The 15,481-nt window shown below is 41.2% G+C and overlaps 1 protein-coding gene across 2 annotated transcripts in view; it reads right to left on the bottom strand.

Annotated features, from left to right (window-relative positions):
• The window catches only part of DYNC1LI2 (dynein cytoplasmic 1 light intermediate chain 2), a 215,008-nt gene that overhangs the window by 186,198 nt on the left and 13,329 nt on the right, over positions 1–15,481 (bottom strand). For both annotated transcript variants that reach the window (XM_029608195.1, XM_029608194.1), the window contains exon 4: positions 7,246–7,476. In XM_029608195.1, the coding sequence (XP_029464055.1) occupies positions 7,246–7,476 (231 nt within the window). The remainder of the gene's footprint in view (positions 1–7,245; positions 7,477–15,481) is intronic.

Consider the following 15,481-nt stretch of genomic DNA (forward strand, 5'->3'; position numbering starts at 1 on the left):
TCGCGGAAAGATGAAATGATTTTGGGGAGGTACCCGTACTGGAGAAGGTTTTCATGGGTAATGATTCAGATGGACTGAACCAAATCATGGTGAACCTAAAAGATGTGGTAGACCTGATTGACAAGCTTAAGAGTAGTAAATCACCTGGACCGGATGGTATACACCCCAGAGTTTTGAAAGAACTAAAAAATGAAATTTCAGACCTATTAGTAAAAATTTGTAACCTGTCATTAAAATCATCCATTGTACCTGAAGACTGGAGGATAGCTAATGTAACCCCCATATTTAAAAAGGGCTCAAGGGGTGATCCGAGAAACTACAGACCGGTTAGCCTGACTTCAGTGCCAAGAAAAATGGTGGAAAGTATTCTAAATATCAAAATCACAGAACATATAGAAAGACATGGTTTAATGGAACAAAGTCAGCATGGCTTTACCCAAGACAAGTCTTGCCTCACAAATCTGCTTCACTTTTTTGAAGGAGTTAATAAACATGTGGATAAAGGTGAACCTGTAGTCCTTTCGTGGATTGCAAACTGGCTAAAAGACAGGAAACAGAGAGTAGGATTAAATGTACAATTTTCTCAGTGGAAGGGCGTGGACAGTGGAGTGCCTCAGGGATTTATAAATGATCTGGAAAGAAATATGAGTGAGATAATCAAATTTGCAGATGACACAAAATTGTTCAGAGTAGTTAAATCACAAGCAGATTGTGATAAAATGCAGGAAGACCATGTGAGACTGGAAAATTGGGCATCCAAATGGCAGATGAAATTTAATGTGGATAAGTGCAAGGTGATGCATATAGGAAAAAATAACCCATGCTATAATTACACAATGTTAGGTTCCATATTAGGTGCTACAACCCAAGAAAGAGATCTAGGTGTCATAGTGGATAACACATTGAAATAGTCGGTTCAGTGTGCTGCGGCAGTCAAAAAAGCAAACAAAATGTTGGGAATTATTAGAAAGGGAATGGTGAATAAAACGGAAAATGTCATAATCCAGCTCACCGGTTACATCAGGCCACAATGCCTATTGGTCTCCCAATTCCAATTCTCCATCACAGGAACATACTCACAGGAAAACCTTCATTGATTTCCCGTCCACTCACCTACAAATCCCTCATCCCTATCATGATTTCCCCTTTTACACAGATTCTAGGCCTAGCTCTATTCTCACTGATTCTCTTCAATGCACAATCTCTCTCCAAGAAAATGCTAATACTTCTTCTAGACACAAATCCGGACATCTGCGCCATAACGGAAACATGGCTTAAACATACGGACACCGCACTAATAAACTAGCTTCCAACTCAAACCTTCGATTTCTTCTCCATTCCCCGACGGAAAAAAAGGGGTGGGGGTATTCTCCTAGCAGCCAAAAGAGATCTAAGAATTACACAATTCCCAATTAAATCACCTACAAAAATTGAGACAAGCCTTTTCAAATCAGACCATCTGCAAATCCTGCTAGTCTACGCCCCCCCCCACAGGCCTTCTGGACGCCTTCTAGCCTCACCCATGCTAGAATTAACAGCCTCATACCTAAATCTGGAGCACCTTGCCATAATATTGGGAGATTTTAACTTACATGTCGACGACCCCATCCTCTCAACCAACTGTGAAACATTCCTAACCGCCATGTCTGCCATGGGCTTCAAGCAGATAATCAACAAACCTACCCATAGAGCTGGTCACATCCCAGTTGAACTTCGCCAAGAAGAATGTTCAAAAACCTTCAAGCGCAAGCTCAAGACCTGGCTCTTCACCAAAGCATATACTTAAAGTCCCCGTGCTCTCATCTACACCCTCCCTTCTCTGTCCCCTCTTGACTTGGTTTTTCACTAAAAGCGGGTGAGTCCCCGCTTGAACTGGCTTCTCCCTAAGCTTACACCATTCCTCTTCTCCCTCCCTTCTGTATTACCCTTCCCCCCTCCATTCCCTACCTCTCCCCCCCCTTCTCACCTCACCCCTTCCCTGAACTATTGTTATTTTATATTATTCCCTATAATTGTACATTTTGTATATACCTGCAATCTTCGCTTACAATAATTCACTAATCTAATTTTATTCTTCTGTCACTTCTCCCCCCCTTTTTTCTCTTCTTTTACCATCTTGTAATCATGTTACTCTAATTTTAGTTTAATGTTTTACTTCCCCTACCTTTCCTCATGCTCTAGTTATTATGTTCCAATATTTTTTAACTGTATTATGTTAAACTTGTTCGATGTAAAGCGCCGCCACTGGCACTAGTTTCTTGTTACGCTGTGAACCGATGTGATATCTTTGATGAATGTCGGTATATAAAACCGTTAAATAAATAAATAAAATAAATCCTGGATCTTATCTTTGTAAACTCAGGCATCTCATACCCAACACTACCCATATGCAAACCAGTACCCTGGTCAGACCATGCATTAATCTCCACAACCTTTTCGTTGGCACAAACGAGCAATAAACACGTCCATCAACCTCAATTTACCTACAGGAAATCTTGCTCATCCGATGAACAACACAATCACCTTGTCCTAGAACTCCCGCTCATAGACATCTCCACGCCTAATTCAGCCCTACACTCCTGGTCCATTATAACAGAAACGGCAGCAAACAAACTCTGTCCACTTGCAACAAAAAAACTCAAACACAACACCTCCAAAAGACAACCTTGGTTTAACGAAGAACTTCATAAACTCAAACACTCCCTTCGACAAAAAGAAAGCAAATGGCGGAAAGCGCCTTCACCGACCTCCCTCTCTGCTTACAAACTCGCCCTCCACCAATACAAGAGCTCTACATTAAAAACAAAAAGGGACTTCTACGCGCACAAAATCCATCACCTTATTTTCAATTCAAAAGGCCCTGTTTGCTTATGTATCAAATTTAACGCAAACCAATACTCCAGACATTCCGCTCAACCAAGCACAAGAAAAAGCAGGAGTTGGCCCTTTTCTTCGGCAACAAAATCTCCAACCTTCTAACACAGCTGAATTCTAATACTTCATCGCCATTCAGCACATACTTCCATCCCAACAAAGAAATTTCTATACAATCCTTTGAACCCATCACAACTTCAGAGATACAAACTGTATTGAAAAAAATGAAACCATCGTCACATCCATTTGACCACATCCCATCCAAACTACTCCTGCTAATACCAGATACCATATCCAAAGCTCTGACAGACATTATCAACTGTTCTTTAGCCCAAGGAATCTATCCAGATGACCTGAAAATTGCCTCCATCAAACCGCTCTTAAAAAAACCTAACTTAAATCCTAAAGATCCTACCAACTTCCGTCCAATATCCAATCTCCCTTTCATAGCCAAGGTAATGGAAAAATTAGTCAACGCCAGACTTTCAGACTACCTTGAAGAACACAAAATTCTGTTCCCTACCCAATATGGTTTCCGAAAATCCTTAAGCACTGAATCACTACTTATATCCCTGACAGATTACCTCATCATGGGCCTCGATAAAGGTCATGCTTATTTACTGATCCTCCTGGACCTCTCAGCCGCTTTTGATACGGTTAACTACACCATTCTACTAAATCAGTTAGCAAACATTGGAATTACAGGCACGGCTCTGTCCTGGTTCAAATCATTCCTGGGGAACAGAGGCTACAAGGTCAAAATACACAACAATCTCAACATTATCCCTCCCTCTCTGGGAGTTCCGCAGGGCTCTTCCCTCTCACCCATGCTCTAACATTTACCTGCTTCCCCTCTGTCAACTGTTAACCAATCTGAACCTTAAACACTTTCTATACGCGGATGATGTCCAGATCGTCATCCCCCTCAAAGAATCTTGAACAAAAACTCTAGAATTCTGGGAAAATTGCCTTCGAGAAATCGACAGCCTCCTCTCCAATTTAAACCTAATACTAAATTCTTCAAAATGCGAACTCCTTCTAATTTCCCCTGAAAACAGTAACATCTACACAAATCCACCAGCCAACTTACAAACTTCACAAGTAAGAGACCTAGGAGCTATCATTGATAACAGGCTAAACCTAAAATCATTCATAAATCAAACTACCAAGGACTGCTTTCATAAACTCAATGTCTTAAAAAGAATAAAACCTCTTTTCCATACTCATGACTACAGAACAGTGCTGCAATCAATAATCTTCGCTAAATTAGATTATTGCAACTCTATTCTATTAGGTCTACCGTCATCTCACACTAAACCCCTTCAGATGGTTCAAAACTCGGCAGCCAGAATATTAACAAACACTAGGAGAAGAGACCACATTTCTCCAATCCTCAAAGACCTACATTGGCTGCCAATTCACTACAGAATCATATATAAGGCCATCACCACCATCTACAAAGCCATCCATCAATACTCTCCGCTTAACCTTCAAATCCCTTTCACAAAATATACCTCCTCCAGACCCAGAGAGTCCTACAGAGAATCCCTACAGGTACCACACTCCAAAACCACTCGACATGTAAGAGAGACAGGGCTTTCTCCACCGCAGGACCCCCATTATGGAACTCCATCCCACCGGATCTGCGACAGGAACCCTGCCTTCCTACATTTAGGAAAAGACTCAAAACGTGGTTATTTATGAAAGCCTTTCCAGACCCTATTTGAACCTTAATTCACCACTAACTGACGCTCAGAATTTTTCTTGAGAGTAATTAATAACTGTACCTCAACATGGTAATTCAATAACTCTGCAAACTCCATAACTTTGTTCACACCATTAATTGGTAAATTTGTTCTCCCTGGTAAATTCCTATCTCCTTTTCACTGCTCCAAGTTGTGTAATTCCCTTGTTTTATTGTAACTGCAATCTTTGTTGAGCACCTATTAATGTTTCTTATTAATTGTTATCTTCCTTCACCTCTTGTTAATTGTAAACCGGCATTGATGCATGCCAGTGAGAGAGAATGTGTGTCGGGAAGGGGAGGGTGCAGGTGAGAGAGAATGTGTGCGTGTGAGGGAGGGGTGACAGAGAGCATGGTTGCTGAGAGGGGAAGGGTGTGAGGGAGAGCATGGGAGGTAAGAGAGGGTGCCTATATGAGGGGAGGGGGGGTGCCGGTGAGAGAGAATGTGTGTGTGAGAGGAGAGGGGGTGTGGTGGAGTGCGAGAGACAGCTTGGTTGGTAAAAGGGGGAGTGCGCGGGATGCGTGTGTGTGTGCCAGAGAGTGAGGGAGCCTGTATGAGGAAGGGACACTCTTACAGTGAATTTATAGGGAAATTCTACTCAAAACAAGAGCAGATGTGCCAATAAAAAGGCTCGCTAGTCCATTTACAAAGAAAGAAGTGTTTTACTTCCAGTTGAACCAATAATTTCAGGAAGGCCATGGGATCTGATGGGAAAGCACCGAGTGCTGCTAAGTCAACCCATCACAGCTTTTTAAAATGTCTTTAGGAGGCAGAGAACGCAGCAGGTGACAGGAGGAGAGCAGGTGCAGGGGGAACATGGAATCAGCAGGTAATTACAAACCTAACGTTGGTAATGGCCAAAGTTTTGGAAACTTTATGAAATAAAAGGACAGTGGAGCACCATGAATGAAGTAGATTGCAGGAGCCCACTCAGTTTCATTCAGGGGAAATCATGTCTAATGTATGTTCTTTGACAAAATGTAGTAGATTTTGCCTATTTAGACTTCAGTAAGGCCTTTGACTTGGCTCTATAAAGACAGCTGATAAAAAAACTATCCAGTACAGGAATAGGAGAGAAAATTCTCATCTGGGTAAGGAGTTGGTTAAGCAATAGAACTCAGGAATGGTGGTAAGCGGTGCGCGTGTTGGTGAAGGTGAAGTGGCCAGTGGGCTGCCCCAGGATTCAGGGCAGGGGCCAATACTCCTTCAATACCTTTACATGCAACACTGCAGAAGGACTGGAAGGAAAAATATACCCGTCTGAAGATGGACACACAAATCCATAACAGAGCAGAGACACTGCGAAGGTAAAGAGAGGCGTGGAAAATATGAAATCGATAAGGGGGAAAAATGATTAATCAAGGCTTTGGAAGTTGTGCTTTAATGCAAAAAGTATACAGCCATACACAGAGTGCAAGAAAAAAAAATTGGCCAACCATCTCTGGACCTAGCAGAAATAATCTCTGATGATTTGAATATTGTCTAAGACAGTGCAATAAAGCAGTAAAGAAAGCTTACAATATGCTATGTGTACAAAGAGAGGCATCAGAGATAAGAAAAGTAATATTGCCCTTACACAGGATACTGGTGAGAACCTACCTTGAGTACTGTGTTCAGTACTGAAGGCCACATCTTTGTAAGGACATTAGGAGCATGTTCAGAGGAGGGCTACCAAAACTGCAACACAAGCCCTATATAGAGGGCCTTAAGAAACTCTAAATGTATTTGCTGAAGGGAAGAAAGCAGGACAGGATAGAAAATTACAAATGTCTAGCAGGTTACAATGAAGTTCATATTCCAAAAAAAAATCTTGAGGATGGGGGACGGGGGTTGGCAGGTCAGAGGAAACATGATGAAATCTCTCTTTCCTGATTGCCTGAATAGCTTCCCATCAGAAGTACTGGTTGCCAGGATTTTGACAGACTTCAAGCATGATACAGAGAGAGATAATAAAGGCAGGGAAGGGAGGGGGGACAGCCAGGCCTTGGGTTCAGGTATGGAAATACATGCTCACCTACCCAGATTAGTAAAGGGCACTGGTTGGCCCAGAGCTGGCCTGACTATGCTTCTCAGGTAACAGCTGAAAGGATGACTGCTCAGCCCGTTGTCAATGCTGCGAGATCTCCTTTAGTACAGTGAGAAAGGGAAAGGGAGGGCAATGACCAGAGCTACGAAAGTATAGGCCAGGGAACCTGGGCAGAGTCAGCAAACCAAAATGGTGCTTTTCAGCCAACATCTACTAAGATACTATGAATAGAAATATTTTCCCCACCCTAGACGAATAAGGTTATTCAGAATGAAGCAGTCTGACTCTGTTGATACTTAAGTACTCAAAGAAAAGAATGACAGAAGCTCAAGGGGAACTTTAATATATTTTGACACTTCATACTCACTTGAGGGCTGGCATTGTGCGAGAGTCCATGCCAATTCTGGGCACTGGATGCGGTGGTTCCGCTCCAGGCAGTGAATGCCACCCTGCTCTGGCCACCCTTTCCTTCCTTGGAGACAACGCATGACCCTTCTTAAAGGATATGTACAGGACTTCCTGCAGTCAGCATGGCCGCACGGTATTCGTATACCTTAACCAGCTTATAAACCACATTACTTACAAACATTTAAGACTCACATTTTTGTTCCATCTCTCTCACATCCTCTGGTGGGATTTTCAGCTTATCGATATGTTCACGTAAAACACTGGCCCATTTCTGCAACGATTCCATAATAGTCCATGGCCTAGACATGTCCCCCACAAAGACTGCCAGCATCTCCTTCACAGATTCTGCAGCCACGGCAAACTTCAGGAGGCCTTTGTGGTACAAGTCCCCATCCAGAATCCAAACATTGCAGCGGGTATGATCTATGGAAGAAAGAAAAGATGCTGTTTTACAGAATATCAGTACATTGTTTCCTTCCTTGGATTTTGATACTGAAACTTCATTCTGCATGTTTATCACTCTCAGATTCAGAGGAAGAAAAAAAAACAAAAGCTTTGCAAAAGAGCAAGACTTCTTTAAGCCACAAATCTCTCAAATATTTACAAACAAATCTTTTAAATGTTCTTATCCAAAGGCTTCATAAAGTTAATCAATCACAGATGAATTTTCTGTAAAAACCTAAATTTCCCTTCTAAGGTTTACATTCTCTTATCGAGCCCTAGTTCAGAATCTAATGCTTAAATCTTGCCAGCAATTTGCACCACACATTTATCTTTCTAGTCATTTGTTTATTTTATGTACCTGATCTAAATTTCCAGAGTTCTTATTTTTGAAGAAACTGCATCAGTCTTCTACCTCAACCTGCTGCTGTACAGATGGTTATCCAGATTAATATCAGGTACTACTTACAAAGAATGGCATCTCAAGGACTTTTAAGGGGTTCTGCAGGAGGAGAAAGTTCCTTACCTTCAATTAAACCTGTGCTTGTTACTTCCAGCCTCACATGCAACCAAAAGTTCCTGCAGCCTATAACATCCCCCAGCTCTAGAAGCCATTGTGACCTTCAAAGGAGACAGTTGGGACCACAATGCTGACTCCAGCCTCTGCAGAGTAGTGCATGGCACGTGTGGGCATCATGCCAGCAGCTGCAGGGATCTGGCAGCCAGTCTGAGCAATAATCTACCAGTGTATCTCAGCTATCAGTTCCAAAGAAACTCCAAAAACATTAGCAAAAATTTTGAATCTGCCAAAGCGCTTTTGGTCTAACAGAAAGGTCCCAAAGGCACCTTAGTCTGTCACCATTTTGGCCTTCCCTCTCTCTCAACAACAATATAAACGATAGCTAAACACTATAGTAAGAGCAGCTCATTTATAAAGAAACCTTTATTCATATAATACATGAAGTATACTGCTCCTCCCTCTGACGAGACAAATAAGTATACCTGCAAGCAATCCAGGGTGTGTTCATGTAAAATGTGTCTAGTACCATAAAACAGGAAGGCACATATAACCAAGATAGTTTCACTGCACTGTCTTATTCTGCTTACAATGAAATAAAGATAGATTTAATGTACTGAATGTTTTCACTTGTACTTTAAAACCACTACTTCTGCAAATCTCAAAGGCACTGTGATGCTATACTCTCAAATTGCCTACTTTTGCTGTGATCTTTGGAATATCACTTTTTTTGAGAGCACTGCAAGCAACTACTAAGCAAAAATGCCAGTGATGTAGCCTATGTTTTCAAATTAGGCAAGAAAAGATAAAACGTCCTTATGAAGGAAGGAACGTTAACAGCCTTTTAATCCTGGCAATGGTCTTACTCATGAATCTACAGATGTTCCCTCTAAAAGGGGAAAACAATTCTTTCTCCTCATCCCCCAGTGGACATGATGGTGCTCCTGTGACTTCAAGTGCAGACAGAAAGCCAAACCTCTCTCGCTACTGATGAACAAGGCCAACAAGAAAACACCAATGTGGCCTTTTCCTATTCTCTCTCCTTCCCTAAATGATACCCAGATGTAATTACTTCAAAGTACTACTTAACAAAATATACTACACAAATGTTTTGATTGGAGAATAAAGCAAAAATGCAGTCGTGATTATGACACAACTTGTGCTATTTATACATCATAGCTCAGTACTATGTGCTTGCAAGAAAAATACTATTCTTCCATGTCTACTAACAAGTTGCAATTATTGTATAATGCTTTCATTATTATTGCAGCGTTGCTCTCTGCTTCTACGACAGGGGGAAATGTGGAAAACAGGTTTTACATTCAGACAACATCCAACAAGGCACTGATCTGTGCAGTCTGGGTAAACAAGCATCGGGGTAACTTGCTTGATGCGGCAGTTACCTTAACCATTAAGCCTTATGCTCACCTTTGATGCAACTCCAGTATTACTCTCTACATCAATGACAGGGGATGGCAGAAATTTGAGTCAAACAGTTACCAACAAGGGCCCTGAAATTGGTGGTTGATGAAACAGATAAATATGGGGAAAATAAGTGTGGGAGCTTGCCGGGCAGACCGGATGGGCCAATTGGTCTTTTTCTGCCGTCATTTCTATATTTCTGGAAAGCATTTCCCATCATGTCACATGACTGCCGCTCAGCACAAAGAGCACCAGAAACAACCAAGCAAGATGATAAATCTGTTGTGGGCCAAAATTTACCTCTCTTGGAACTGAATTACCAGATCACATGCTCTGCTACAATTCAACATGTACATAGACTTTCAAAAAGACTAAAGACTAGACTAACAAGTGAATGCACCCGCATCATTAAGTTAAAATGCATCAAATATCTTTATCTTTTACATTTATTAATTGCCTATATACTAGGCGATATACAGGAGGCAAACGAGCATAAAAAGCAATACATATGCAGTACAATACAATACTTGCGGCAATACAAAAAAATACTAGACAAACCAAAATGATCATGGACCTAGAAAAAGATGTGTGAAAATGCTTACTTTTCTCTTATAATTTCCCTATACTGATTATCACTACAATTCCAAATATAAAATTTTACACACCAATGGGTTATTTTTCTTAAAATTACTAGGAGCAATATAACCTTTTAATAATTACATTTAGAAGAATCATGTAGTATTCTTGCTAGGATGATTCATGGCTTGGTTTGATTTATAGAAATTAGTGAGGCCCCCACCCATGCAGTAAAATAGGTCAGCATTTCCTATAGTGCAAGATTAAAGTCATATAATTTCCTTCTCTCAAATTTATTTTAAAAATATCCTTTTTGAAACCCAAGCTACTTTCTTTGATGTACCTACTGATTAAGAAACAATCATTAAACACACTTTGGCATGTGATTTTTTTTGTTTAATGTAAACTTGAGAATTTCAGACATAAGTAACTAAAGATAGAACATTTGTCACTACAATCCAAAAATGGAAAATGTAGATTGCGTATATTGGATTGGGAACATAATCAATAGGCAATCATGCTTTACTTCTGACCAAAATGTCACCTTATACAGGTGGCAAGCGACAATGACTTGTTTAACAATCACATTATCTGCTCCTACCCCAAGAACCTAGCAACATACATTAGCAAACTATTCTAAAATGAGGAATCTATGCTTTTTAAATTATGCTGTAAATAAAAAAAAAAAAGAAGTTTTACAAGCAGCCTGATAACACCCTGTAAGATGTTAGAATTTGTTTTACTTTCCAACAAAGTATCTCTCTTGAAACTCTTACTCTCTCCATCGTAAATCTTTAGTATAAAAGTTATTTAACTTGTCCCACTTCTGAGGTATACAACCAGTCAATGACTTATCCCATCATAAGAACATAAGAAATTGCCATGCTGGGTCAGACCAAGGGTCCATCCAGCCCAGCATCCTGTTTCCAACAGAGGCCAAACCAGGCCACAAGAACCTGACAATTACCCAAACACTAAGAAGATCCCATGCTACTGATCCAATTAATAGCAGTGGCTATTCCCTAAGTAAACCTGATTAATAGCAGTTAATGGACTTCTCCTCCAAGAACTCATCCAAACCTTTTTTAAACCCAGCTTCACTAACTGCACTAACCATATCCTCTGGCAACAAATTCCAGAGCTTTATTGAGTGAAAAAGAATTCTCTCAGATTAGTCTTAAATGTGCTACTTGCTAACTTCATGTTCCTTCTATTATTCGAAAGTGTAAATAATCGAGTCACATCTACTCATTCAAGACCTCTCATGATCTTAAAGACCTCTATCATATCCCCCCCTCAGCCATCTCTTCTCCAAGCTGAACAGCCCTAAACTCTTCAGCCTTTCCTCATAGGGGAGCTTTTCCATCCCCTTTATCGTTTTGGTTGCTCTTCTCTGTACCTTCTCCATCGCAACTATATCTTTTTTGAGATGCGGCAACCAGAATTGTACACAGTATTCAAGGTGCAGTCTCACCATGGAGAGATATAGAGGCATTATGACATTTTCCGTTCTATTAACCATTCCCTTCCTAATAATTCCTAACATTCTGTTTGCTTTTTTGACTGCTGCAGCACACTGAGCCGACGATTTTAAAGTATTATCCTAGGACAAGCAGGATGATAATCCTCACATATGGGTGACATCATCAGATGGAGCCCTGGCATGGAAAACTTCTGTCAAAAGTTTCTAGAAACTTTTGGCTGGCACACTGAACCTACTGAGCATGCCCAGCATGCCATGATATTCTCAGCCATAGGGGTCTCCCTTCAGTCTCTTTTTTTCCACCTTGCTGTAAGCAAAGCAGATCAGGAGCTCTGGGAAATTTTCCCTCAATTTTTTCCTCAGGGAAGAAAATTTTTTCAGTCACAAATGAATTGTCATCGGGTCTCCCTTCGAGATAGTTTGGATGAGTACATTTTTTAAATCATTTTTCAGTCGATTCCGGTCACCCTCACTATCAGTATCCGCCTGTCATTGCTTTGGTGATAGAATATATTGCTGTCTGTACTTCATATTTCTCTCTCTCTGCTTTTAGTTATTGAGATTGTATATTAATTTTGCTGTGGGTTATTTCAAGACAAAAAAGAAATTCCTGTTGAGATACTCCTGTCTTTATAATCACTCTACACTTTAATCTCTATCTTTAACTACATATAGCTGTTATTAAAAATCACTGTTTGTCTAGATATAAACATTGGGGCCAAAAATTGATGTGGAGTGAGTTTTAAAGCAAAACTGAAAGCATTACTGAAACAGCCTTGCTGTAAGCAGTTTGGGCAGCAGACTTACAGAACCAGCAGGGGGCAATTAGATCATTTGAGGGCTGTGCTCAGCCAGAACACAGGAGATACTAAAGCTTCTTGTGTCCAGCTACGTAAGAAAGTTTAACATAGTAAGCCAATCTGTGGGAGGCTATTGTCAAATGCAATATCAGATACAGGGTCCTGACAGCAACCTTGACCAAAAGTCAAGGAAAAAGAGATTTACTGTGGGCTCAGGAAGGATAAGACCTGTGACCCACAGACACCCGTTATTGACAGCTGTGCATCCCACAACTCTACCCCCCCACTCACATAGGGAATTAAGGAACTCAAAAAACAGTACTACAGTGGGCTCTGGAAGAATTAGACCTGTGATCCAGAGACACACTGTATCAAGTGCAACAAGTACAAAATTCCTTCTCTGTACTAAATACTGAAGAAGTTCTTGAGAAAAAGATTGACGTGTTATCTGAAAAGAGAGAAGAAACCCAATGTATACAGAAATTCCAGATCAGAAACCAAAGAAAAAAAGCTCACTGAGATGGATGACTCAGAGGCACTAATCTTTCCCCTTGCACAAATGCAAAGGGAAAAGTGGATAACAAAACTCAAATAAAGAGGTCACAAAAGGAGTCCAGGAACAGCAGTAAACTAAACAAAGAAAGCTGGAAAGCTATGAGCACAAATGCTCGTAGTTTGGGCAATAAAATCCCAGATTTGCAAGCTCTAATGGTGGAGGCGAACTTGGACGTTGTTGCTGTCACAGAAACGTGGTTTACGAAATCTCATGACTGGGATACTGCAATACCAGGCTATAACTTGTTAAGGAAGGACAGAGAGGATAGGCTCTTTATGTCAGAAACAATATCCAAGCATCTGAGCTGCAAGGAAGATGGGGCAATGAAGAAGCACTATGGACCTAAAAAAAAATGGGGCATCCATTTTTATTGGAGTGGTTTACAGGCCTCCAAACCAAAAGGAAGAACTGGACAGAGATCTGATTGAAGACATCCAAAAGATAGGAAAGAAGGGAGAAGTGGTGATCGTTGGAGACTTTAATATGCCGGATGTAGACTGGAGAATCCCATCTGCAGAATCTAATAATGGTAGAGAAATAGTGGATGCCCTGCAAGTAGCTTTGTTCAAACAAATGGTAATGGAACCCACGAGAGAAGGAGCTATACTCGACTTAGTGCTCACTAATGGAGATAATGTCTCTGATGTCCAGGTGGGCGCCCACCTCAGCACCAGTGATCAAACAGTATGGTTTAATATCACAAAAAGGATACAGAAAAGAAACACAAAGATCCAAGTTTTGCAGTTCAAAAACACGGACTTTGATGAAATGGGGAAGTACCTGGAGGAAGAACTAAAAGGCTGGGAGAATGAGAGAGATGTGGATCAACAGTGGACCAATCTAAAAGGAGCAGTTACCAAGGCAACTAATCTATATGTTAGAAAAGTAAAGAAAAGAAAAAGAAAAAGAAAAATGAAACCTATCTGGTTCTGAAAGGAGGTGGCTGACAAAATAAAGGCTAAAAGAACAGCGTTCAAGAAATATAAAAGATCCCAAAGGAAGAATATCTGGTAGTACTGAGGGAGACGAAGAAAGTAATCAAGATGGCAAAAAGTCAAGCAAAAGAAAGGATTGCCAAAGAGGTAAAGAGAGGTGACAAAATATTTTTCAGATACATCAGTGAAAGGAGAAAAGTCCAAAGTGGTATAATGAAATTGAAAGATGAAAAGAATCAATGTGTGGAGAGAGACGAAGAAATGGCAGAAATATTAAATACTTCAGTTTGGTGTTCACTAAAGAGGACCCTGGAGAAGGACCGTCGCTAGTTAACAAGAAACTGGAAGGGAATGGAGTAGATGTAACTTTTTACAGTAGAGAATGTATGGGAAGAGCTGGGGAAACTGAAAGTGGACAAAGCCATGGGGCCTGATGAGGTTCATCCCAGGATACTGAGGGAGCTTAGAGATGTGCTGGCGGGTCCGCTGTGTGACTTGTTCAATAGATCCTTAGAAACGGGAGTAGTGCCGAGTGATTGGAGAAGAGCGGTGGTGGTCCCGCTTCACAAGAGTGGGAACAGAGAAGAGGCTGGTAACTACAGACCGGTCAGCCTCACCTCGTGGTGGGAAAAGTAATGGAATCACTGTTGAAAGAAAGAATAGTGAACTATCTACAGTCGCAAGAATTGCTGGACCAGAGGCAGCATGGATTCACCAGGGGAAAATCCTGTCAGACAAATCTGATTGATTTTTTTGACTGGGTAAATAAGGAATTGGATCAAGGAAGAGCGCTCGATGTCATCTACTTGGATTTCAGCAAGGCTTTTGATACGGTCCCGCACAGGAGACTGGTGAATAAAATAAGAAGCTTAGGAGTGAGTACAGAGGTGGTGACCTGGATTGCAAACTGGTTGACGGACAGAAAACAATGCGTGATGGTAAATGAAACTTACTCTGAAGAGAGAGCAGTGTTGAGTGGAGTGCCGCAGGGATCGGTGTTGGGACCGGTCCTGTTCAATATCTTTGTGAGCAACATTGCGGACGGGATAGAAGGTAAGGTTTGTCTTTTTGCGGATGACACTAAGATCTGCAACAGAGTGGACACGCCGGAAGGAGTGGGATTTAAGGAAGCTGGAAGAATGGTCGAAGATATGGCAGCTGAGATTCAATGCCAAGAAGTGCAGAGTCATGTACATGGGGTGTGGAAATCCGAAAGAACTGTATTCGATGGGGGGAGTAGGGCTGATATGTACGGAGCAGGAGAGAGACCTTGGGGTGATAGTCTCTAATGATCTGAAGTCGGCGAAACAATGCGACAAGGCGATAGCAAAAGCCAGAAGAATGCTGGGCTGCATAGAGAGAGGAATATAGAGTAAGAAAAGGGAAGTGATTATCCCCTTGTACAGGTCCTTGGTGAGGCATCACCTGGAGTACTGTGTTCAGTTCTGGAGACCGTATCTCCGAAGGGACAGAGACAGGATGGAGGCGGTCCAGAGAAGGGCGACCAAAAAGGTGGAAGGTCTTCATAAAATGACTTATAAGGAGAGACTGAAGAATCTAAATATGTACACCCTGGAGGAAAGGAGGAGCAGGGGTGATATGATTCAAACTTTCAGATACTTGAAAGGTTCTAATGATCCAAAGACAATGACAAACCTTTTCTGTTGCAAAAAAATCAGCAGAACCAGGGGTCATGAT

The sequence above is a fragment of the Rhinatrema bivittatum genome, chromosome 7 (genome assembly GCF_901001135.1).
Source record: "Rhinatrema bivittatum chromosome 7, aRhiBiv1.1, whole genome shotgun sequence".
Taxonomy (NCBI): Eukaryota; Metazoa; Chordata; class Amphibia; order Gymnophiona; family Rhinatrematidae; genus Rhinatrema; species Rhinatrema bivittatum.